Genomic DNA, 23,244 nt, shown 5'->3' on the forward strand with positions numbered 1-23,244 from the left:
ATCCACAATCCCACAGGGATTTCTTGCCGGTTTTTTACTGATTTTTATCATTTTTTGGATGCCCAGATGCCCTGTGCTACCCTGGGGTGCCCAGCTGGATGTTTGAGCACATTCCCACATTCCAGGAATCTCCCAGCAGCTTCCCCAGTCCCCATTGGGGTAGGAGTGTGGAGCTCTGCCACAAAAGCTTTTGGCCTGTTGGCAAATAAAAGCAACACCCAGCTGAAGTGGATGGGGAAAATTGAAATAGAAAGGGAGTAAATTTTTTTGAAAATTCCCTTTCTGAACTCTCTGCTTGAAAATAAGCTGACTCCTCTCTGTGTTTCTCTCTCCACAGGGTCCACCTGGTCCCAAAGGTGCTAAAGGTTCATCAGTGAGTATGGACACAGCTAAAGGAAGAGGCTGAGGGATTTTTATTGAATGTAGGACATTCTGGGCCTCCCCTCATCAGCAAAATGAATGCAATTAGCAGAGAGGACTTATCAAACTCTGCCTTTGCAGGCTGCCTAAGCCCAGCAGTGATAATTGGGGTGCCACAACTGCACTTCCCTGAAGAGCAGAGCAGCAGAGACCACAAGGAGCAATCCAGTGCTCAGTCCTGAGGAGAAAAGGACTAAGCACTCTGCTGCTGCTGGAGGGTGCAGGGGATTAAAAATAGCCCGTGAAAAGCGGGAGGTGGGAAGGTGGAAAGTGAAGAACTCGGTGAGAAATGAGACTCTGGAGCTTCGTGGTGCAGACCTGCTGTGCAGGCAGCTAAAAATTCCTCTTTTTGGGCAACTTCTTAGTGTCTTTTTGCCAGACATCCAGAATTCGATGTTTTATTAATTTGAGGATTTTATTTGACTTGCAGAAGTGTTGGGTTGGTTGGGAGAGTTAAAGATTTTATGCATTCTGTAGGAAGCATAAGAAAAATCTGACTGTAACTCCAGGTGTTTGATCTTTTCTTTCACCTAAACACCAAAAATAACCAAAAATATCATTTTCTGGGGATGTGGATACAGGGAGACTCCTCTTGTGTGCCTGAAGGGACAAAAATGAAGTTTCATTAGTTAAAGTAATGTTTGGGATGTGATAAATTCTCCTGAGTGACTCCTGATTTTCCCTTGTTTTTCCATCCAGGGTCCCACAGGTCCCAAGGGTGAATCAGGTCTTCCTGGGCCCCCAGGGCCTCCTGTAAGTAGAACCCATAAAGTGAAGGATGAAATGAGGTTCAGACCTCATGGAGGCTGGAATTTGGGAAGCAAAAACATCTCTGGGCAAAAATTCCTTTCCAATCCTAGCAATGGGTTGGAAACTCTTGGAGGGAGAAAGGATGGGAAGGGAGGAATTATTGATGGGAAGAGGACAATGGAAGGTGGAAAATGTTGAAGCCAGAAGTTTTCTCAGCACCATCCACGGCTGTTTTCCACATCCAATGTGTATTTTGGGATGTTGCTGTATTGTCCATCTCCTATGTCCTTTTCCCAATGGAATGAGAAATTGTACTTTTTTTTCCCCCAAAAATCAGGGTCCTCCTGGAGAAGTCATCCAGCCCCTGCCCATCCAGGCTGCCAAGAGGACCAGGAGGAACATTGATGCCAGCCAGCTGCTGGATGATGGCAATGCTGACAACTACATGGACTATGCTGATGGCATGGAGGAGATTTTTGGCTCCCTGAACTCCTTGAAACTGGAAATCGAGCAGATGAAGCATCCCCTGGGCACTCAGCACAACCCAGCACGCACCTGCAAGGACCTGCAGCTCTGCCACCCTGATTTCCCTGATGGTGTGTCCCAGGAAAGGGGCAGTGCAGGGAATTCTGGGGGTTTTGCAGCTTCACACACAAGTGAGGGGTGGGAGAGCAGGAATTTGGGGAGTCCATGGGGGATGTGGCTGGTGGAAAAGGATTTTGTAGAGCTGGACTGGATGTCACTGGACAACCCTTCCAGCTGAAATGTTCTGTTCTAAAAATGGGGATATGGGATGGAAAATCTTCAGCTGGCACCAGAGCATGACCAGCTTTCAAAAACTACTTATAAATAATAACCCGTGAGAATTATTATTTATAACTACATATAAATAATGACCCATGAGAGGGGAAACACCCCAGGTGAGGAGGTTGCTGAGGTGCCCTCTGAGCTGATCCTTCCTTCCCTTCTCTCCCCTCATGCAGGTGAATACTGGGTTGATCCCAACCAAGGGTGTTCCAGGGACTCTTTCAAAGTTTACTGTAATTTCACAGCTGGTGGAGAGACCTGCATCTTCCCTGATAAGAAATCTGAAGGAGTAAGTCCTCACCACCTTTGCTTTCCCCTCTATCCTTATGATAGATTATTTCCTGATATCACCATTCATAGGCAGACAATTGAGCAGCAGCAAGGAAGGATCAAGGATCCAGAATGTTCTTTTGTCACACAACATTACCTTCTACACTAACATGGAATGTGTTGACAGAGAGAAAATCAGATTTAAACTGTGGTTTGGGCCAAACCTCTGATGGTTTCCCAGGCAATAATAATAAATGGTATCATTTATTATACCATAATAAATGGTAAAACCTTAATTTTTTGGACTTTGCTGCCCAAGGCAGGGGTGTGTGTTGGTGCAGGAATTGGGAGCTCTGTTTAACTCATTCCCTCCCACAGCCCTGCATGCCCAAGCACCACTGACTCCCCTCCCCTCCCTGTGTTTCCAGGCAGGGCAGATAAATGTTTCCCTCCTGTCATTTTTCCTGCTGTTCCTTGTGGGTAAATGATCCTAAATGATTGCAGGCAGGCTCGGAGCTCTGCCTGCCACCGCTGCACGAGGTTGATGAAGTGATTTGTGTAATGATGCTCTTAGCTCAGCCATACCCATCATTTTTGTCCTGTATCCCTGCACTCTGTTTTGCAGAGCTGCTCTTCCTGCTGCCTGGGGACCAGCTGTGGCACTGGCCAAGCAGAAACACAGCAATTCAGCCTGGGGGGAGCTGTGCCAGTGTCACAGTTGTGCTCCAGCTGTGACAAAGCTGAGCTGTTCTCCTGCTGCGTTTCATCCACCAGAAATGTGTGTCAGCACAGCACAAAGCACACGCCACATAAATCCTGCCTGAGTTTTTCTTGGGGCTGTTTAAAGAGGAGATGGATTTCCTCTTGCTTTGCATCACTGAGCTGTGTTTTTCCTCAAAATTTGACAGCTCAAAAAGCAGAGTCTGGCCATGATCTTGCAGGGAGCCTGAGCTCCTGCTGTGCTGGTTCACTGAGGGGCTTTGTGGGGCTGCAGCACTCCTCAAATACAAATTTCATGCTGGGATCCATAAGAAAAAAACTTCTCCCACCCAGAGGGATGCAAACAGGCACCACCTCAGCCCTGGGTGGGTTTGTGGTGAGGCACAGCAGAGTTTCAGCTGAGGCTCCTTGTGACTGTTCACAGGGATCTGAGGATGAGGGAAGAGACAAGGATCTGACTCCATGTTCAGAAGGCTTGATTTATTATTTTATGATATATATTATATTAAAACTATACTAAAAGAATAGAAGAAAAGGTTTCATCCCAGAAGGCTAGCTAAGCTAAGAGTAGAAAAGAATGAATAACAAATGCAGCTGTCCCAGACTCTCTGTCTGAGCCAGCTGATTGGCCATTAATTAGAAACAACCACATGAGACCAATCCCAGATGTGCCTGTTGCATTCCACAGCAGCAGATAACCATTGTTTACATTTTGTTCCTGAGGCCTCTCAGCTTCTCAGGAGGAAAAATCCTAAGGAAAGGATTTTCATAGAAAGATGTCTGTGACAGCTCCTCTCAGCTCCTCCCCCAGCACAAACTCTGGGATTTGCTCTGCAGGTGCCATCCTGCCAAGGGCAGGGCAGTCTCCAGTCACTGCAGCTGGGCTGCTGCTTTAGGAGAGGTTTCCAGCACAAATGAGGGAGCAGCCATGCTCCTTCCTTGTGCTCTGGCTCTGCTGCTGAGCTGGGGCTGCCTTAAGGATGCTCTGGTGGCTGATTCCCTGTCCAGGTCACCCCTGTGGGTACCTGGAGCTCCATCCTGTGTGTCCAGCACCTCAGGCAGGCAGAGGCTTCTCCTTCACCACATCCTTTGCCTTTCCCAGCCCCACAGCACCTGGATTTGGCATTAGAGAGGCACCAGGCTTCTCCAGCACCAGCGCTGGCCTCCACACGAAGATCAATGCACCTTTTCCCATCCATGCTTCCTTTTTCCCTCTCTGTCGTTCCCTTTAATTTTCCTGCCACTGCTGGATTTGCATCCCAAGTTCCCAGGAGGCAGAGACAGCCCTTAGCAAGGGAGGCTGGTGCCAGAGCAGCACCACTCCATCTCTCTGCTTCAGAGCCACCTTCTGCTCTCATTACTGATGTATAAAATTAAAAAAAAAAAAAAAAAAAAAAAAAACAAACATTTTAAAGCAAGTTGGACAATTTCAATAAGACATGCAGACTCTGGAAAGAAAGTAAACTTTTTAATTTTGATTATTTTTTTTTTCTTTCTCTCTTCCCTCCTTGCTGTCCACAAACTAGGCTAGAATTACTTCCTGGCCCAAGGAAACCCCAGGCTCGTGGTTCAGTGAATTCAAGCGCGGTAAACTGGTAAGAAGCATCCTGGTGCTTGCTGTTTCCTTTAACCCCCTGTCATATTTTACAGAGTAAAATGGCTCGTTGGCCCAAAGAGCAGCCTTCCACATGGTATAGTCAATACAAGCGGGGGTCCTTGGTAAGTGGCTAACCCTGGCCCTGAATCAGAGCTCGGCACCTGCTTTGGTATGGCCACGCTGCTGCCCCCTGCATGCTGGACTAACCCCCCTGCCAGGCACATGGAGGTGTTTAAGGTGGAATTCTGAGAGAGAGCCCAAAGCCTCTGGGGGGCTGTGTTCCAGTCTGCCTGACTGGGGACTGGGGAGCTGAGCTTTGCCCAGGGTTAGAAGGGGACACGGGGGTGTCCTGGGGACATCCTGGGGACCCTGGGGCAGCTCTGTCTGCACAGAGCCCTGCAGGAGTTCTTCATCCCTCAGGGAGCTCTGCATCCCACAGGGAGAGCTGCATCCCACAGGGAGAGCTGCATCCCTCAGGGAGAGCTGCATCCCTCAGGGAGCTCTGCATCCCACAGGGAACTCTGCATCCCACAGGGAACCCTGCATCCCACAGGGAGAGCTGCATCCCTCAGGGAGAGCTGCATCCCTCAGGGAGCTCTGCATCCCACAGGGAACCCTGCATCCCACAGGGAGAGCTGCATCCCTCAGGGAGAGCTGCATCCCTCAGGGAGCTCTGCATCCCACAGGGAACCCTGCATCCCACAGGGAGAGCTGCATCCCTCAGGGAGTTCTACATCCCTCAGGGAGTTCTGCATCCCACAGGGAACACTGCATCCCACAGGGAGAGCTGCATCCCACAGGGAGAGCTGCATCCCTCAGGGAGAGCTGCATCCCACAGGGAGTTCTGCATCCCACAGGGAACACTGCATCCCTCAGGGAGAGCTGCATCCCTCAGGGAGTTCTACATCCCTCAGGGAACTCTGCATCCCACAGGGAACTCTGCATCCCACAGGGAGTTCTGCATCCCTCAGGGAATACTCCATCCCTCAGGGAGAGCTGCATCCCTCAGGGAGTTCTGCATCCCTCAGGGAGAGCTGCATCCCACAGTGAGAGCTCCATCCCTCAGGGAGTTCTGCATCCCACAGGGAACTCTCCATCCCACAGGGAACACTCCATCCCCGAGGAAATGCTCCATCCCACAGGGAACACTCCATCCCACAGGGAACACTCCATCCCCAAGGAAATGCTCCATCCCACAGGGAGAGCTGCATCCCACAGGGAACACTGCATCCCACAGGGGATGCTCCATCCCACAGGGAGAGCTGTTGCTGTCTCCTCCCCAGTGCCCATTTTGGGTGTCCCCTTGCTGCTGTCCCCCAGCAGTGCAGCCTTACCCCCAGAGCTGAGAGATCCCTGAAATGCTGCCCTGAGCTGTCAGGGGGTGAAGCTGCACATCTCTGGCCTCTCCAGGACAGGTTTGCCCCATAGGGTGAATTTTGTCCCCATATGGAGATGAACCACTCTAGGAACTCCCATGCTGACCCCAGAGCTTGGGAGAACCAAAGTCATTTATTTAAAGGAAGATTTCCAGCCAAGCCTAGTGGAAAGGAATTTAACTGAGTCACAATTAAGGATTTTTTTTTTTTCATGGGAGAAGAGCTGTTTTGAGGTCAAACAAGGCATAAGCCAGGAAAAGCTCTTTTTTTTTTTTATCTGGTAACAGGACATGCACTGAGTCCCAGTGCTGGGATGTCAGATTTGTATCTCCAGCCCCAGAAATGTCCCCTGGCCCATCAGTTCCTGTAGAATCAGTGGGATGCACGTGAGCTCAGTCAGACCAGGAGAATGTGAGAACAGGCAAATATTCCATGGACACAGCCAGGGCCAGGAGATGCTCTGCTGTGTCCCACTGAGTTGTCCCCTCCCCAGGGCAGGGGTTCCTGACCCAACTTCCACCTTAAAGGGCAAACAACCCAAGCCCTGGTTGTTTCCCACGTTTGCCGCATTCCATCGCCACTAAAACACATTTTGCTCTGTTCCTGCCCTCGAGGAGGACACGGCTTCTGGGGCTTCTCTGCATCACCAAATCAGGCTGCAGAGCCAAGGCTTCAGCCTGCTGGCTCCTTGGAGGGCAGCTACTCATAGCTTAATTACAGAGCACTTCATCAGTTAATGTTCCACGTGCCTCCACTTCTCCATCTCCCCTGCTTCTCCTTCTCCCAGCTCTCTTAGAGGCTCACTTGCCAGCCTAGAGCTTAGGGCTTATTCTTTTCCAGATAAAAACATTTCTGGTGCTATTGGAGCTCTTTGTTCCATCCTTTTGTGTTGGCATTTTCCTGCCTTTTCTTTTTTCTTTTTTTTTTTTTTTTCACCTGTCCTGCTTTTTCTATTTGGAAAAATAAAAAAAAAGCCACCAGTATGTGGAAGACCCACAAAACAGTCAAACACACAGGCCATAAAAGGTTTATTTCTTTATATCTTTATTTATTTATTTTAAGATTAGCTCTGATTTTGCCTCAGTTTTGCCTGGAACCATGAGATTGCTAAATTGAGGAGACAGTTGCCTCAGCTGAAATTTGTGTGTGGAATGGCAGAATCAAAGGGAGTTCGAGTTACACCCCTGGGTGTAACTCTGCTCCTGTTAGTCCATGGAGAACGTTCTGGTGTCTTGAGGGGCTGAACCCTTGGGGAACCCCAAAGCTGAGGGGAAGATTTCCAGTGCTGTCAGGATCTCCTTATAAATTCTGGGGTTGCGCAGCTGGGCAGATGCTGCCTTTCTTCTGGAGACACCTGGAGTGAGAGGGGTGCAGTAAATATGAAATACAACCAAACCAGCTGGGTTTGATGCTCCCACACCATCATTAATCAATTCTACAGAGCCCTTGGAGCCAACTCCTTACCTTTCCTCAGGATGCAGCCAAGATGTGTTTAGAGGGATGAGAGGCTTGCAGATGTTTTCTGTGTGTGTTAAACACAACTCCCAGCAGCTCTAACGAGGTCTGCACCCATCCCATCCCATCCCATCCCATCCCATCCCATCCCATCCCATCCCATCCCATCCCATCCCATCCCATCCCATCCCATCCCATCCCATCCCATCATCATCCTCTCAGCCACATGACACCTCCCAGCACAGAGAAAAGAGGAAAATGTTGAATTTTCCCAAACTGAGCAAACATTGTGCACAAAACCAGCTCCCAGTGGCTCCAGCTGGAAAACTGGGACAGGGCTTCACCAAATCTGCACAGCCTGAACAACAAAAGACCTCTTAAAAGGCAGCCAGGCTGCAAAACAAGCGCTGGTTTGAAATAAAACTGAATAAAAAAAGGTCCTGCAGTTCAGTAGTGCCACCCTGGGTGTGTGACAAATCCTTGGCATTTTTTGTCCCCTTCCTTCCACGTGCTGGTGGCTTTCTGGTAGCTCCTCCTGGCATGCGTGGCTCTCTCCTGGTCAGTCACATTTAACTCTCAGGAGGACAGTGCAGCAGCATCCTGACAAACCGGTTGGTATCTTTGTTTATTTGGATTATCTCTTTCCATTCAGTGTTTTCTTGTGGTTATCAATCAATCTCTTCTACTGTTTGCAGCCTGCACCACAGCTCGAGGGTTGGTGGCACCTGGAGGAGATCCACGTTGGGTGCCTGGGTTTTGTTCCTGGTTGTTTCTAAAGAAACCCTCAGTCCATCCAGGGCATTTGGAGATGCCACCTCAAGCACAGTCAGTTCAGACCTGCAAAAATTCATTTTGTGGGCTGTGAAAGTCCCACAAAGTCCTGAATCCCCCAAGTGCTGGGATTGGGTTTCAATAATTTTATTTTGTAGGAATAAATTCTCCTCCATGGGAGAAAAAGGAGCCTGGTGGGCAGAATGGAGCAAATCCCAGTGTGCAAGACTGGGATTTACAATCTGTGTTCACAACAAGGCAGCAAATCCATTTTCCCTTTACCTGAGCTGAGCTTTTCCAACCAGGGCAGCCCCCAGTCATCACCAGCAGTGCCAGGATTGCTCAAACTCCAGGGAAAACGAATGGAAAATATCCCAGAGTGTGCAGAACAAAACACCCCCAGCAGTCAGAAATTTGTGTCAGACAGGACAGGAAAATAAAGCCCTGAACCCTCACAGAAATTCACCTTCTCTCCTCTTCAAAAACTGGAGAAATACACTCAATATTGGCTTAAACTTGAGACATATCCCCAAATCCTCACCCTCTTGCAGCCAGGGCTGAAATCCCCTTGTCTATTTTTGCCTGCCCTCCTAAGATTTCATTTTTTGCTCACACCCTCACCCCATCCAGCAGGAGAACAAAAAGTTCTTGGGTGAGCAGAGCAGGAACTCTGTGGTGACACTGGTGTCCCTCAGGAGCAGCATCCATGGTGACACTGGTGTCCCTCAGGAGCAGTGTCTGTGTTGGTGGCACTGGTGTCCCCCAGGAGCAGTCTGTGTTGGTGACCCTGGTGTCCCTCAGGAGCATATCATGGTGACCCTGGTGTCCTTCAGGAGCAGTGTTTATGGTGACCCTGATGTCCCTCAGGAGCAGTCTGTGTTGGTGACCGTGGTGTCCCTCAGAGCCCCCAGCTGTGTCTCCCTGTCCCTCACTGCCCAGTGTTGTCCCTTGTCCCCTCTCCCAGCTCTCCTACGTGGACTCTGACGGGAACCCCATCGGGGTGGTGCAGATGACCTTCCTGCGTCTGCTGAGCGCCTCGGCCCGCCAGAACATCACCTACAACTGCTACCAGTCGGTGGCCTGGCACGACGCCACCACCAACAGCTACGACAAGGCCATCCGCTTCCTGGGCTCCAACGACGAGGAGATGTCCTACGACAACAACCCCTACATCCGACCTGCCCTCGACGGCTGCGCGGTACGTGGGGGCTCCTGGCCCTGGGGACACCTGGGGACACCTTGGGGACACCTCTGTGCCCTCCCCTGCTTGGCCAGCACTGCCTTCCCCAGAGCAGATCACCCCCAAATTCTCAGTGCTTCAGGGTTGTCCTTGGCACGGGAGACACCAACGTGCTCTTCCCTAAGTTGGAAATAAATTATTCCATGGGAATCCATGATCCTGCTGGAAGTCAAGGGAAGCTGCAGCACCTCCAGGAGTCAAATCAATCTGATTAATCCAATTTATCTGCCTGAAAGTGCTGCTTGCTTTTTTAAAAGCCTCCCTGGCGTTTTGCTCTCACTCAATTCCTCACATGGAAGAGGCAAGCGATGGCGCCAGGTTGGGTTGGAAATGTGCTGGGTTTGATAAAGATCTTTGTAATTCTTCCAGAAAATCTGAAAATTTGAGTTGAGAATTTGCAGGGTTTGATAAGGATCTTTTCTTTCAGGAATTCTGAAAATTGGGGTTGGGAATTTGCAGGGTTTCATAAGGATCTTTGTAACTGCTTTCAGGAATTCTGAAAATTGGAGTTGGAAATTGGGTTGGAAATTTACAGGGTTTGATAAGGATCTTCTCTTTCAGAAATTCTGAAAATTCGGGTTGGGAATTTGCAGGGTTTGATAGGGATCTTTGTAACTGCCTTCAGAAATTCTGAAAATTTGGGTTGGGAATTTGCAAGGTTTGATAAAGATCTTTATAACTGCTTTCAGAAATTCTGAAAATTGAGGTTGGAAATTTGCAGGGTTTGATAAGGATCTTTCAGAAATTCTAAAAGTTGGAGTTGGGAATTTGCAGGGTTTGACAAAGATCTTTGAAACTGCTTTCAGGAATTCTGGGAGGCAAAGCAGGAAGGGTTTGGTTGGAATTTTTGTTTTTGCAGCGCCAGGAGGACTCTGGCTGTGCTGCTCATGGGGTGCACGAGCATAGCCACAATTTCCCAAGGTGTCTCACGTCCTCCCTTTAATTCTAACTCTTCTTGGATGCTTGATTTGGGTTTAAACTCTGAAAATTATGCCCTCAGGAGATAAAAATTTGGCAAAGCAGGTGTTGCATGCATTTATTTTGAGCCCCAGCTTGCTGGTGTAAAAACATGAATAATTCCCACCCTCTGGAACTGCAGCACTTGGAGCCCACGGGACAGAAAGATTGAGATGTTTGACAGAAAAAGCTCCTCGTGTAATTTGAGATTGAAACGCTTCTGTTCTGGCACAAACAGATATTTTTACTGATGGAGCAATGAGGAAAATCAGATTAGAACTTTTAACACATTCCTGGAGAGGGAAAGGGCATCCAGCCCCCTTCTGGAAACACTCAGGAGAAGTTTGTCCTCAAGTTTTTCGTGTCTCCTGCTGACATAACATCCTTGGGAAAAAGGGCCTTCTCCTCCCTTCTCTTCCTGAATCTCAGGCTTGCTGGAGGAGCACATATTGCACATTTTAAAGGGGGTGAGCCTCCTGAAAACCTCCACCTATTGGGCAGATAAATTGGATGAATTTTACCCTGGCAGATCGTGCTGCCCAAAGCACAGGCAGGGTATTTGAGATATATCTGTTTACTTAAAAGGAGTTTGGGGTTTACAATTGATTCTTGACATTAAAGATGATTTTAGTCTGACTCTTAGACCCATAAAAGGCTGTTAGGAATTTAGAGAACTCCACCAGGAGTTTAGAGGCGCTTTTATGTCTTTTTTGGGAGTGAGTGCTGCAACCCATCCAATTGCTGGGCTCAGCTGTGCTGGGTTAATGGTTGGACTTGATCCTAAAGGTCTTTTCCATCCTGAATTATTCCAGGATTGAGCCCTACCCTGTGGAGATGAGGTTGGGCTGCCCCACACAGGGTTGCCACAGAGGTCCTGCTGTGGTGGGGCGGCTGCTGAGGCCAGGGCTGCTGTTCTTCCCATAATTTGAAAATGTTTTTCCTGAACTTCCAGCCCTTGCTTGTAGCTGTGTTCCAGCCTGTTCTCCCGAGCCACACAAATCACAGGGAAAGGTAGAACCCAAAGCTGCTCCATAAATTCTCTCGTTTGTGCAGCTTTGTATGCCCTCAGGGGGTACTTCTGCTCCTCTAATAATTATTTATATTTTGGAAACAACTCCGTGGCCACCAGGCATGATAAAAAGACAGCAACACCTTGTGAATTCTATCAAACTTTAAATGTGATCTTTTCACTAATATATTCATATTAAATTGCTACCATTTGCCCAACAAGCCAGGTGTGTCCTAAGGGAGGGAAAGCAATCTTTCCACAGCCCAAACTTTTCCAGGCTCCCATTGTAGCTTGGAAATGTGCTGGACCAGAGTTAGAATGTCGTGATCTGCTTCTGCTCCAAGCTCTGGGCATCTCCCAAGGGTTTTTCAGTGTATTAAACATGCAAATAAATTTATTTGGGTGGTGGTGACTCTGATTTGGGTCCAAAAATTCCCAGCAAAAATCACCCCCACATTCCCAGCCGAGTGGTGATTATTCAGTTGTGCTGATGTTGGCTTGGAGGCATCCTCAGAGCTCCTCTTTCCCTCATTCCAGGCAAGGAAGGGCTACCAGAAAACCATCCTGGAGATCAACACGCCCAAAGTGGAGCAGGTGCCCATAGTCGACATCATGTTCAATGACTTCGGAGAAGCGGCACAGAAATTTGGATTCGAGGTGGGACCAGCTTGCTTCCTGGGCTAAAAGAGCCACCTGAACCTAGTCTCCAAATGAGCAACCTCGTAACCTCATTGCGCCATTTAATTAAAAACAAAAAAAGAGAAAAAAGGAAAAAAAACGGAGAAAAAAAAGAATTCCTCCTCACGTGCACGGTCTGAAACTGGACAGCGATGGGTTATTTTTTTTTTTTCCCCTCCTCCTCCCCACCTATTTTGTTGTGTCCCTGGTTCTGCCCCAGCCCCTCTGTGCCCCCCTCAGCCATGCCCAGGATGGATATGGAATCTCATGACCAACAGCCACACACGGAGACCTGGCCCTGTCCCTGCTGCTGCCACCGAGCTGAGCCCACCTCCAGCAAACTCCTCCTCCTCTTCCTCCTCTTCCTCTTCTCACCAGGAAGCGTCTGTTTGTTACTAAGGAAAAAAAAAAATGGAAAAACTTGAAATTCCTCGATGTTGAAGTCCTGGCAGGCCTGGATCTGAAGCTCCTCTGATGAGTTTTGTTGCCTTCCACGAGGTTTGGATCAGCTCCAGCATGGCCAATTCCAGAATTTTCCATGTTTCCTCCGCTGAGTTTGCCTCACTCCGCGTTTTCCAAAGTGCTGACTCAAGGTCACACTGGGCATCTCTTTGCCTTGTCTTAAAGGTGCTTCTATTTTTGTATGTTTGTGAGTAAATATTTGTGTCGTATTTTATTTGAAATGTTGGAATGTTTCTGCCTTCAAACCATGCAAGTGACCTTGTCTGTATTGAAGCCACCCCATCCCAGCCAAGCTTCCAGCTGGGAATGAAGACAGCAGCTCCTGTCCCCACTTGTGCCTCTGCCCAGCCCCAAGCTGGGGTCTGGAGCCTTGGAATTTCCCCCAGGATCAGGTGCAAACCAACCCCCTGAGCCACAGATGCCTTTTGGAATGATTCCTTTCCAAATGTGGAAATTAAAGCCACTTTTTTAACAAAATTCCCTACAAATCCCCTAATCTAAAAGCAGGATCTGCATTGAGCCTCTGCCTTCTCATCCACTTGCTTAACCACCCATTTTTTAAATTAATTCTTCTTTTTTTCTTTCAGCATTCCTTTAAAATGATAAGAATTAAACCTGAATCCGTTCCCAGTGGCAGATCCCAGTGGCAGGGGAAATCCATTTGTCCTCTCTGAATATCAAGAATAAAATAAAATAAAAAAAAAAAAAAACTAAAAAAAAGAAGGAAAAAAAGGTGCTTTTTATAGTTATTTTTACATATCTCTGTGGTGCTATCTGATAACTTTAACACAACACTGGGGATACCCTGCCACTGGCCAATCTCCCACTTGGCTTTTTAGGCAGTTTCAGGCAGATTTTGGCTGCTGATAAATGCATGGCACCTTCTTATCTCTTCTGTCCAAATCCTGCTCCTCTCCTTCCTTAGATGCGCCCATGTAAAAAAAAAAAAAAACAAACCATTAAATGTCCTTACAATTTTTTTTATTATTATTATTTTTTGGTTTTCCCAAGGATATCCACGTCTTTTCCTGGTTGGAAGCAGAGCAGATTGTCCTCAGTGGCTGAACGTTTGTGGTGCTAATTTATGTAGATGTTGGGTGTCCTGAAGCCGTGGGGGTGCTGCCCGCCCAGCAATCCGGGGAATTTGCAATTTTCCTGCTCTTCCCACTCTTTCTTATTCCTTCCACGGCTCCCAACGTGCTGACACCCTCTTCTTTTCCCATTTATTTTCCCTTCCTTGCCCATTTTCCTTCTTCAGGTCTCTCAGCTGGAAAATAGCCGTTGCAAGGTGGGGTTTTTATAAATTATTATTGTTATTATTATTATTATCCTTCGGCCCGGAGCGTTCTGCTCAAGGGGGATTTTTCACCAGCAAGGAAAAGACATCACATTTACTGTGAAAAAAGCCTTTATATGATGTCTTTTCCCCCCTCCTGCCCAAATTGAGAGCAGCAGCATCCGAGGGAGGGAGCAGCGATGCCAGGGGTGCTTTTGGGGCCTGGAGGAGCTGTGTCCATCCCTCTCCCTTCTTCTCCTGTGCTCTCTCTCCCACTTTAGGGAATTAAAAAAAAAAACCCAAAAGGTGCTACCCTAAAAACTGCAGACTCCGGGCAGCAGAGCAGTGAAAAGGAATTTAGGATAATAAATAAGGAATTCAGCTTCTCAGTCACCTTGGCAACAGCGGGAAGGGCAGGAAAGGTTGCACATCCCAGCAAAGCCATATCCTGATATTTCTGATATTTTGATATTTGTCCACACCTGTGTGTGTGTCTGCCCAAGTCATGGGATTCTGTTCTCAATTTCTCAATTTTCTCAATTTTCTCATCAAGGGAGCTTTTTTTTTTTTTTTTTTTTTTTTTCCTTTTGATTTCTCTGCTTGAAGAAGAAGAAGAAAAAAAAGAAAAAAGAATAAAAATTTCCTCTGTTGAATTCCACAGTGTTGTAATTGTACTGAGCTCCCAACTGTTCCAATCCCCCCCAGACCACTTAGCTACGGTATATTGCAATAAAATTACTACTTGTATTTGCAGACCTTCTTTTTGTGTAATTTTATTTCCCTCTTCCCCTTAATATATATTGACTTGAACAAATGTTGATAAGAAAAATAAAACCTATGGAAAAAAAACCCCAAACTTTTAGTACATAAGGCCCTTTTTAAAATATAGTGTCAAATGCCGTATTGTACATTTCTTCAAAGTCCAATAAACATGTCATAAAATTTAAGTGTAATGCCCATAAGAGCTATTTTTAAATATTTTAAACCTGTGTAATAAAGGAATAAATGTAATAGATTTTTTTTTTCAATAAATCAAGTTTACTGTTTCCACCTAAACCCCCGTGATGTTGAATCTCTTCTTGGAGTTGATTGCAGTGGGATTTCCCCAGGACCCCCCTGCCCTGTGGAGCCTGGAAAGTTCATCAGAGCTGCAGTGCAAGTGCTTAAAGGTAAAGAAATACTGTAAAATACGACTCAAACCCATCGTGGGGAGGAATTCCAGGCCTGGAATATTTTCTTTGTTGTTTTTTCTTTTTTCTCAGTGAGAAGTTCCAGTGCAAAAATCCAACCTGGTTTTGGTTGGATGTGGAGGAGAAGATTGTGTGGCCACCAGCTCTTCACCTTCTTCCCATCAGCAGAAACTTCACCAGAGGAGTTTTTCTCTTATTGATCTTCTCATCCCAAGACAAATTCAGGAAAAAAAAAATTCCAGCTTCTTGGTGAGCTCCTCAACCCCCAGTTTCCCGTTCTTGGCCCCAGGGCTCTGCTGTGTGGAAGGAAACACCACAGGGGACACTTTGCTCATCCTCTCCTCTTCTTCTCCTGCAGGTTTCACTCCAGGATCCTCTGGAATTCACTGTGGGAAACTCCACCAGTAGCTGCCACTGGATCTTAGTCACTCCGGCCTCAGGAGCCTCTCCAAACAAGCCTTGCTTGCTGCTGCTGCTCCAAGGGATGTTGGACCTTCAGGAGGTGACATCTGGAGCTCTGCAGGTGGGTCAGGGGCCACCAGCCCAGCTCTGTGGTGGCCAAGCCAAGCTCTGTGTCCCAAAAGCTTCTGCCCTTCACTCACTGGATGCAGAAGGTCTGTGATGACCTTCAAAGGTGTTCAGAGAAAGAGCCAAAGTCACAGATTGGGGTGGGTTGAAAGGGAAATTGAAGATCAGCCCCAGTTCCATGGGCAGTGCCTTCGAGGCAGGAAGAAGTTCATTTCTTCTGATAATGGAGCTATAAATTCTTTTTCTCTGAAAGATTCAGGTGTCCTGTGGCTGCTATCTCAGTGCAAGTCCTTTCTTTAGAAAAAGTAGCCTACGCAGCGCAGCTTCTATTTTAACATTTTTTATAACTAAAACTGTGTTTAACACTCTGCTTAAGGGAATTAATACAGCATCACTTTCTAACACAACACATATAATATTCATTTGAATATTTGCGAAAAGCCAATCACAAAATACACATTTTTCACATGAGGTTTTATTCTAAGTGCCCTGGGCTGGGATTTCTGCCCTGGGCTGGGATTTGTGCCCTGCTGTGTGAGGAGAGCCGGTAAAACCTGCAGAGTTTTCCCCTCGCTGTTGGTTCTGCAGGAAGATGTGTCCATGTGCTTCCCGCACTGCTGCCAGGTGTGAAACAGGGGCTGGGGTGGGATTTGCTGTCTGCCTGGGACATGGGAACTGTTTTTTGCTCTGGTTTTCAGCCCTGCTCTGGAGGAAGAGGCCCAGCCCCTCGTGCTGCTCTGTGACCGGTCACTCCCTGCTTATTAACTTGGATTCCCTTGCCTTGCTTCAGTTGCACTCCATCATCTCAAAGTCTTTTACAGCCTGAAGAATTTTGTGATCTAACAGGTGGAGCACTGGCTGTCCCTAAAGGAGCCCATCCCACGTGATTTGTAGGAGTGGGATGGAGAACAGAGACCAGAGGCCCTCACCAAACACAGCTGGCTTGGACCTGAGGCTGCACCAGCACAAACCAGCACATCCCAGTTCCTGCTGGGAGCTGGGAAAGGGGACAGGATCACAACCCTGCCCTGTCCCCCTCCCTGTGCCCCTCAGGGTCACACTGGGACCACAGCTCCTGCTCTCCACAGGATGTCACAGCTCTGGTTGGGATGCTCCTGCTGCTGTCGCCTCTCCAAGAGATGTTCTTTCCCCATCTCCTCAAACCCTGTGTTTACAACAGACTGGTAAAAATAAAAATGGCCAGAAAAGGAGCGTTGGCACTGGTTAAATTTAGAGAGCAGATCCTGGGCATCCCCTCCCTGTCTAGGTGAGTTTTGGCAAACAAGAAGGGAAGCTGTGAATGGGTGTTTCATACAAAGGATGGAGCAGCCTGAGTGCCACCAGAGCTCTCCTGGAGAGACAGGAACAGCAGGACCAAGTGGGAGGCTGCAGTGAGGAGGGGAGAGGATTGTGCATGAATTAGCATGGAGAAAATATGCAAATTGTTGGGTAGAGTGAGGCTCTCGTGGCATTCAAAGGAGCTGGAGCTATTCTTGTCCTTCAGCTGCTTTTTGTCCTGCATCTTCTCCCAGCCAGGCTGGATTTGGCTTGGGTTTGTTTTTATTAATGTCTCAAGCAAAAAGAAGAATTGATCTGACCCACAGCTCTGGGAAAAGGAAAAAAAAAAAACCACAAAAAATTGTCTTATGTCTTCCTGTGAGGAAAAACAAGTGAGCTGGAGGTGCTTCTGGCAGTTCAGCACCACCTGTAAATTAATCCACAGAGTGCCCAGAAAATCTGAAGCAGTGCAAGTCAGATGTGTCCCCTCTCTTCACACCTTGCCCAGGAGCTGGGCCTCTGCAAATTACCTGCCCTGGCTCTCCAGCCAGACAATTCCCTTTTTTTTATTTTTTAATATATTTTTTTACAGGACTTCTCAGTTCCGGCTCTTGGCACTATGAGCCCGGTGTCCCTCTGCCATGAGCAGGTGGGAAGCAAGGATTTATCATAATTATCGAATAATTATATTATCCCTGCATAATCTGGATTTTCCTTCATTTTTATTTTCTTCTCTTGTGCTTTTCCTTTGAGGCCAAGCTGGGCTGATGTTCCCAACATCTGTCAGGGGCTGTTTAGGCAGGGCTGCTCCTCTGCCATTGTGCAGTGACCCAAAACCAGCCTTGGAAATAATTCATCCTTCTTAATTCATCCTTCCCTCAGCACTTCCAGCTCTGGGGAATCCAATCCCTTTTCCCATTAGGGGATCTTCTGTGGAAATGCTGGATTTGGGGTCTTGCACTGAAAACTCATTTTGTTTTTGATCTGAGAGCAGGAGGAGTTTAGTGAGCTGTGTTTTTATTAATGGCACCTATTGCCACCTCATTTATTCCTCATAACTTCTCTGCCTGCAGATTTTCCCCGTCCTGGGGCATCGTGGCAGCAAAGTGATTTTCTCCAGAGTTACAACGAGGATGCTTCCTATAGCAGCAAGCAAAACCCAATTCACGCTCCTATTAACAGCACTTCTCAAACATCCTGAGCAAAAGCAAACACCCCAAAGAAACCAAGCACACAAAACCCTGCAGAAAGCAGCTGTTCCCTCCTTCAGAGGGGAGCAAACGTTGCTTGTTCCTTCGGAGAAGCACAGCGAGGGGAGCTGCCAAGCGCTGAAATTACATCTTGTAAGCACTGCCTGTCACGCTCAGAGGCACCCCTGCAACAGCCAGAGCCAGCCTGGCAGCCCTGGGACTGCGTGTTCTCATCCTGCCTAATTATTAATATGTTAATTGGACAGTGGGATGTTGTTCTTTGCGGAAAATTCCCCGCACCGCGCTTGGATTATTCTGGTTTTTTCCCCTCAGGCTGCTTCTCAGCGCGCAGATTTTTTGAGCAGAGCCTGAGGGATCTTTTTGCCCCATCCCTGGGAGTGTCCAAGGCCAGGTTGGATGGGTTTGGAGCAGGTTGGGATAGTCAAGGTGTCCCTGCCCTGTCCCTGGATGAGCTCTGAGGTCCCTCCAACCCAACCCATTCCTGGACTCTCTGATTGCCTGGGCACTCCAAGAGAGTCCCAAGTCAGGAGAGCATCAGGAATAATTCATCAGCAGTACATAGATGATCATTCAGATGACAATTCATCAGCAGTGCTGATAATTTGGGAATATCCCACAACCTGAAGCTGGAAGGGCATTGCCATGGTTATGTCATTTCCTGGGGATCCAGAGGGAAAAAAATACCCTGACTGTGCCTTTTTAACTTTAAAATGTCACCAGGAGCTGTTGGGGGTGAAAAGGTGCTCTCACACATCCCAGGTGTGGTGATGAGTAAAATCTCTTCAGGACTGAGGCACAAATTCACACCCAAAGCTCTCCTGAGGGCTCCCAGTTGGAAATCTGTGATGGCGTTCACAGGGGTCTTATGTTGAAGGAAGAGACAAGGATCTGACTCAGTATTTCAGAAGGCTGATTTATTATTGTATGATATATATTACATTAAAACTATACTAAAAGAATAGAAGAAAAAGTTCTCCTCAGAAGGCTAGCTAAGAATAGAATAAAAAGGAATGAATAAGGTTTCTGTGACAAAGGTTTCTGTCTTGGACAGAGAGTCCAAGCCAGCAGACTGTGATTGGCCATTAATTAGAAACAACCCCATGAGACCAATCCCAGATGCACCTGTTGCATTCCACAGCAGCAGATAACCATTGTTTGCATTGTGTTCCTGAGGCCTCACAGCTTCTCAGGAGGAAAAATCCTAAGGAAAGAATTTTTAATGAAAAATGTCTGCAACAGAAATCTGGGCTGGGAAGTGCCTCCCTTCAGCCCCCATCTCCCCCATTGCTCCTCACTGCCACCAGCACGATGCTGGATTTCAGGAGGGAGCAGCAGCCACTAAAATAAAACCCCAAATTGTCCCTCTTTAGGATTTTCCCTTCAAGCAGGTTGATCCGAGACCCTGTTGAAACAGAAATCAAAAACTTGCCAGACTCAAAATATTAATTAAGATACACAACAGGGAGAGAGGGGGAGAGGAAGGAGGGGGGCATCCATTCAGGAATTATCTGTTCCACGAGGCAGCGTTCGTGGCTTCCACACACATCCATCATTTTTGGGAGGGGGAAAAAGCAAGAAATTAAATCCAGCCCCAGAGGAAGTTTGTCCACCACCATGGATTTAATTTCCCAACTTGCATCAGGCAAAGATTAACCTTGCTGAAGGGCACCAGTGGAGCGGGGAGCAATGTACAAATTAATCCCTGCTATGAGTTTCTCCAGGAGGAAACACTGAGCAGGATTAAATATTTATTGTATATAAATACCTTCTTTCCCACCTCCCCCATTTCCCCTCCTGATCTGCATTTCAGGCTCCTTCCAGTTTGCCCAGCAAGAGTGCAAGGGTTTGTTTTTCCTCCTGGATGAGGAGGAAGGTTTGAAGAATAATTCATTTGCCACCTTGATTTTTCCCTTCCCTCCCTTCCCAAGATTGATACCGTGGCACTTAGAGGGGAGAAAATCAAGTTGTGCTGATCTATGACCAGGCACTATTTATTCTCATCTGCAATTTTCTTCAGCATCCTCAGAATTAAAATCCCTTTGCAATCTCTGCAGCTGCTGCAATGTGCCATTTCCCTGCCTGCCCTCCTCAGATGTCTTTTCCCTCTGATCAGGGCCCGCCGTTATCGATGATGTGATTCTGCTTTACATTCTGATGCTTCTGGGGTTTTTTGGGCCATAAATAATGTTCCTGTGCAGCTCAGGCACAATCATTCTGAGGGTTTGTTGTTGCTTTTTTTTAATTTTCTTATTCCTTTTCCTTCTCTCTTTCCATTTCTATCCTTCTCCAGCTCTTGCAAGGGGTGATAAATTCAGAATTTCTTACCCCAGTGTGCGATATGGAGCCCATCCCTTCTCACCTGGGGTTTAGGCTCAGGGGTTATCCTAAAAACAGGAAAAAAAAAACATTTTCCATGGATCTTGGGCTTTCTGGGAGGAGCAAACCATGGCTCAGCACTTTAATCCTAGAAAGCAGCAGAGGGGCACACTGTCCCTCTGTTGTCCCCAGCTGGGGACATTGTTGGAGCAGATGAAGATGAAACCTGGTTTTTTTAGAGATTACCTGTTTTCCATGGATATTCCTCCTTGATGGGATTTGGGCTGGCATGGATGTGCCCTCTGCATCCTGCCCCAGCCTCCTGGAGCAAAGATGTGACAGCAAGGCTGCAAAACATTTATATTTAGGGATTTTTTTTTTTGTCTGATTAGAAATAGAAAAACATCTGAAAAGCATTTGGACATGAAAAACATGAAAAATATCTGAAAGCAGCTGGAGAGGAACCATCCCACCAGGTCCTTGCACCTCTTGATTCCTCTCTCCATGACCTGTAGAGTCTCCCCCTGCTCTCTCCATGACCTGGAGAGTCTCTTTGCTCTCTAGATGACCTGGAGAGTCTCTCCCTGCTCTCCAGGAGGAGCAGGAACATCTCCAGGTCACCATTTCCAGGAGCAGGAACATCTCCAGGTCACCATTTCCAGGAGCAGGAGCATCTCCAGGTCACCATTTCCAGGAGCAGGAGCATCTCCAGGTCACCATTTCCAGGAGCAGGAGCATCTCCAGGTCACCATTTCCAGGAGCAGGAACATCTCCAGGTCACCATTTCCACCTGCTGCCCTCGCCTTGCTGAGCCAAAGTGAGCTCAAGGAGAGGAAATGCCCTTGAGAAGTGCCAGGAGTGGGTCAGCCTGGAAATCAGGAAAGGTTTAATCACTGGAAGGGTTGGTAGGGCTGGAAAAGATGCCCAGGGAAGGGGTGGAAGGGTTTAGAAGGCACAGGTAGGGACAGGGCTGAGTGGTGGCCTTGGCAGTGCTGGGTTAAAGGATGGATGTGATGGTTTCCCAGGGTTTTGCTGTGATTCCACAGCCCAAACCCATCCTGGGGGCTGCACTGAGGGGACACTGCAGGTGCCAGGAGCTGGGGCTGGTTTTGTCACTGCTTTGGAGCTCTGGGACAGGTCCCAGGTGGCTCCAGCTGAGTGACGGGGTCAGGACCCCCCAAATCAACCCCAGCATCGCTCCAGAGCTGGAGTGAGATCATGGAGGGGACTCAATTCCTCCTCCTATCCTTGCCCCAGAGCTTTCCTGCTGCCCAGGGATGGGGAGAACTCTCAGCCTCCATCAGGATGGGTTTTCCAATCATTTTGGGGATCCCTGCCTTTAATTTCCAGCACCAAGAGCCCTTTGTGGCTCGATCATGGAGGGCACTCAATTCCTCCTCCTCTCCTTGCCCCAGAGCTTTCCTGCTGCCCAGGGGTGGGGAGAACACCCGGGCTCCATCAGGATGGGTTTCCAATCATTTTGGGGATCCTTCCCTTTAATTTCCAGCCCCAACAGCCCGTTGTGGCTCTCAGGCAACCCACCTGAAAATGTCTGTGCCACGGAGCCATTCCCCACTTGGAAAGGCTTTGCTGGGGCCCATCCAGCACCCTCCACACGCCTGAATTCCTGTTTATTTTGTAAAAGCCCGAGATTTTTGCGTTGTTTTGTCTCTCGTTTTGCAGAGTTAATCGGATTGGCAAGCACAGAAAGGAGCTGCCAGGGGAAGCAGCTGCTGAGCAGCACAAAGCTGGGTGTGTAATCCAAGCTTTACCCACAGCCTGATTAAGATCGAGATGTCTCATTACAGGGTGGATTTCCAGCTGGATTTCACAGCTTTTTGTGATTTCTCCCTTTCACTTTTTTTTCCCCCACTCATGTAATTCGCTGCTTTTCGCTGGGGGGAAAAGAGAGTTTGGTTGAACACGTGTTGCACTGAGCAACATCCTCAATTTAAATGGAAATTCTATCAATAACAAATGTTCTCTCTGTTTCTTCGCCAGGGGAAGGGCTTGGAAATATCATTCAGAGGAAAAAGGAACTCCAGCAGAGCTCAGAGCCAGCACAAGAACAACCCCAGTCCTCTGGCAGGGCCAATTGCAGATAATAAAGTGCCCATTTGTTGTAGCTGAGATGGTGGAAATGAGCTGGAGGAAAGAGGAGTTCAGCAATCCGGGCTGAAAAATCAAATTAAGGGTGAGGGGAAGTGGGAATCTCCTTATGGAGTGACTGGGATCATTTACTGCAGCAGCTTTGGGTGGAAACAGGGGCAGGGAAAGGGAGCCAGGAGCTCCTGGAAGGAATTTTGAGTGATCCAATCTAGGGCACGAGGAGTTTAAGGTGGATAAAAGGACCAAAGGCATGACTGGGTCTCAGCCTATGGCCCTTCCAAGTCCTGCTCTCTTTTCCCATCATTAATTTATTATTTCAAGCCTGGCTTGTTGGAGCAGGGATTTCTCTATGTCAGGTAATGCTGGGAATGCCCTATAACACATCCCTAACTAAACATTACCAACACTGAAATTTAGGTTAAAACGCATTTGTCCCTCTTCTCCAGGGAGAAAACCTATAAAAAAATATTCAGTTTTTCCATCATCGCTCAAAACTCCAGAAATCTTCAGAAATTACTCTTTTCTGGCTGAGAAAACTTTTCCAAACGAGAAACTTTGCCAGGTGTCCATCTTGTTAAAAAGCCATTTCCTCCTAAAAGAGATGCTTGGAGGGAGATTTTTCAGCTGGCTGTAGAAATAAATCATTGAGTATTGCTGCCTTTGACTGGGGAGATTTACAGGGGCTGGGCAGGTGATTTATGGGGGATTGGAGGAAGATGCTTTTGGACTGCAATCCATGGAGCAAATCCTGGCTCCTTCCCAGCTGGAGCTGCAACCTCTGTGCACGGGGTGAGGCTCAGATCCATGGATCCCCTTTAAAAAGC

The 23,244-nt window shown here is 47.7% G+C and overlaps 1 protein-coding gene across 2 annotated transcripts in view; it reads left to right on the plus strand.

Moving 5' to 3' along the window:
- COL5A1 (collagen type V alpha 1 chain) overlaps positions 1-14,844 on the plus strand; it is a 129,222-nt gene extending 114,378 nt beyond the window's left edge. Inside the window, exons 60-66 of one of the 2 annotated variants that reach the window (XM_058037998.1) lie at positions 338-373; positions 1,120-1,173; positions 1,508-1,766; positions 2,154-2,266; positions 4,494-4,562; positions 9,131-9,364; positions 11,910-14,844. In XM_058037998.1, coding sequence (XP_057893981.1) covers positions 338-373; positions 1,120-1,173; positions 1,508-1,766; positions 2,154-2,266; positions 4,494-4,562; positions 9,131-9,364; positions 11,910-12,056 — 912 coding nt within the window. In that variant the 3' untranslated portion in view covers positions 12,057-14,844. Of the gene's footprint in view, positions 1-337; positions 374-1,119; positions 1,174-1,507; positions 1,767-2,153; positions 2,267-4,493; positions 4,563-4,617; positions 4,687-9,130; positions 9,365-11,909 lie in introns of both variants that reach the window. The other variant, XM_058037999.1, reaches the window with a different exon arrangement.
- The last annotated feature ends 8,400 nt before the right edge of the window (positions 14,845-23,244 follow it).

Source organism: Melospiza georgiana, chromosome 20 (genome assembly GCF_028018845.1).
Source record: "Melospiza georgiana isolate bMelGeo1 chromosome 20, bMelGeo1.pri, whole genome shotgun sequence".
Lineage (NCBI taxonomy): Eukaryota > Metazoa > Chordata > Aves > Passeriformes > Passerellidae > Melospiza > Melospiza georgiana.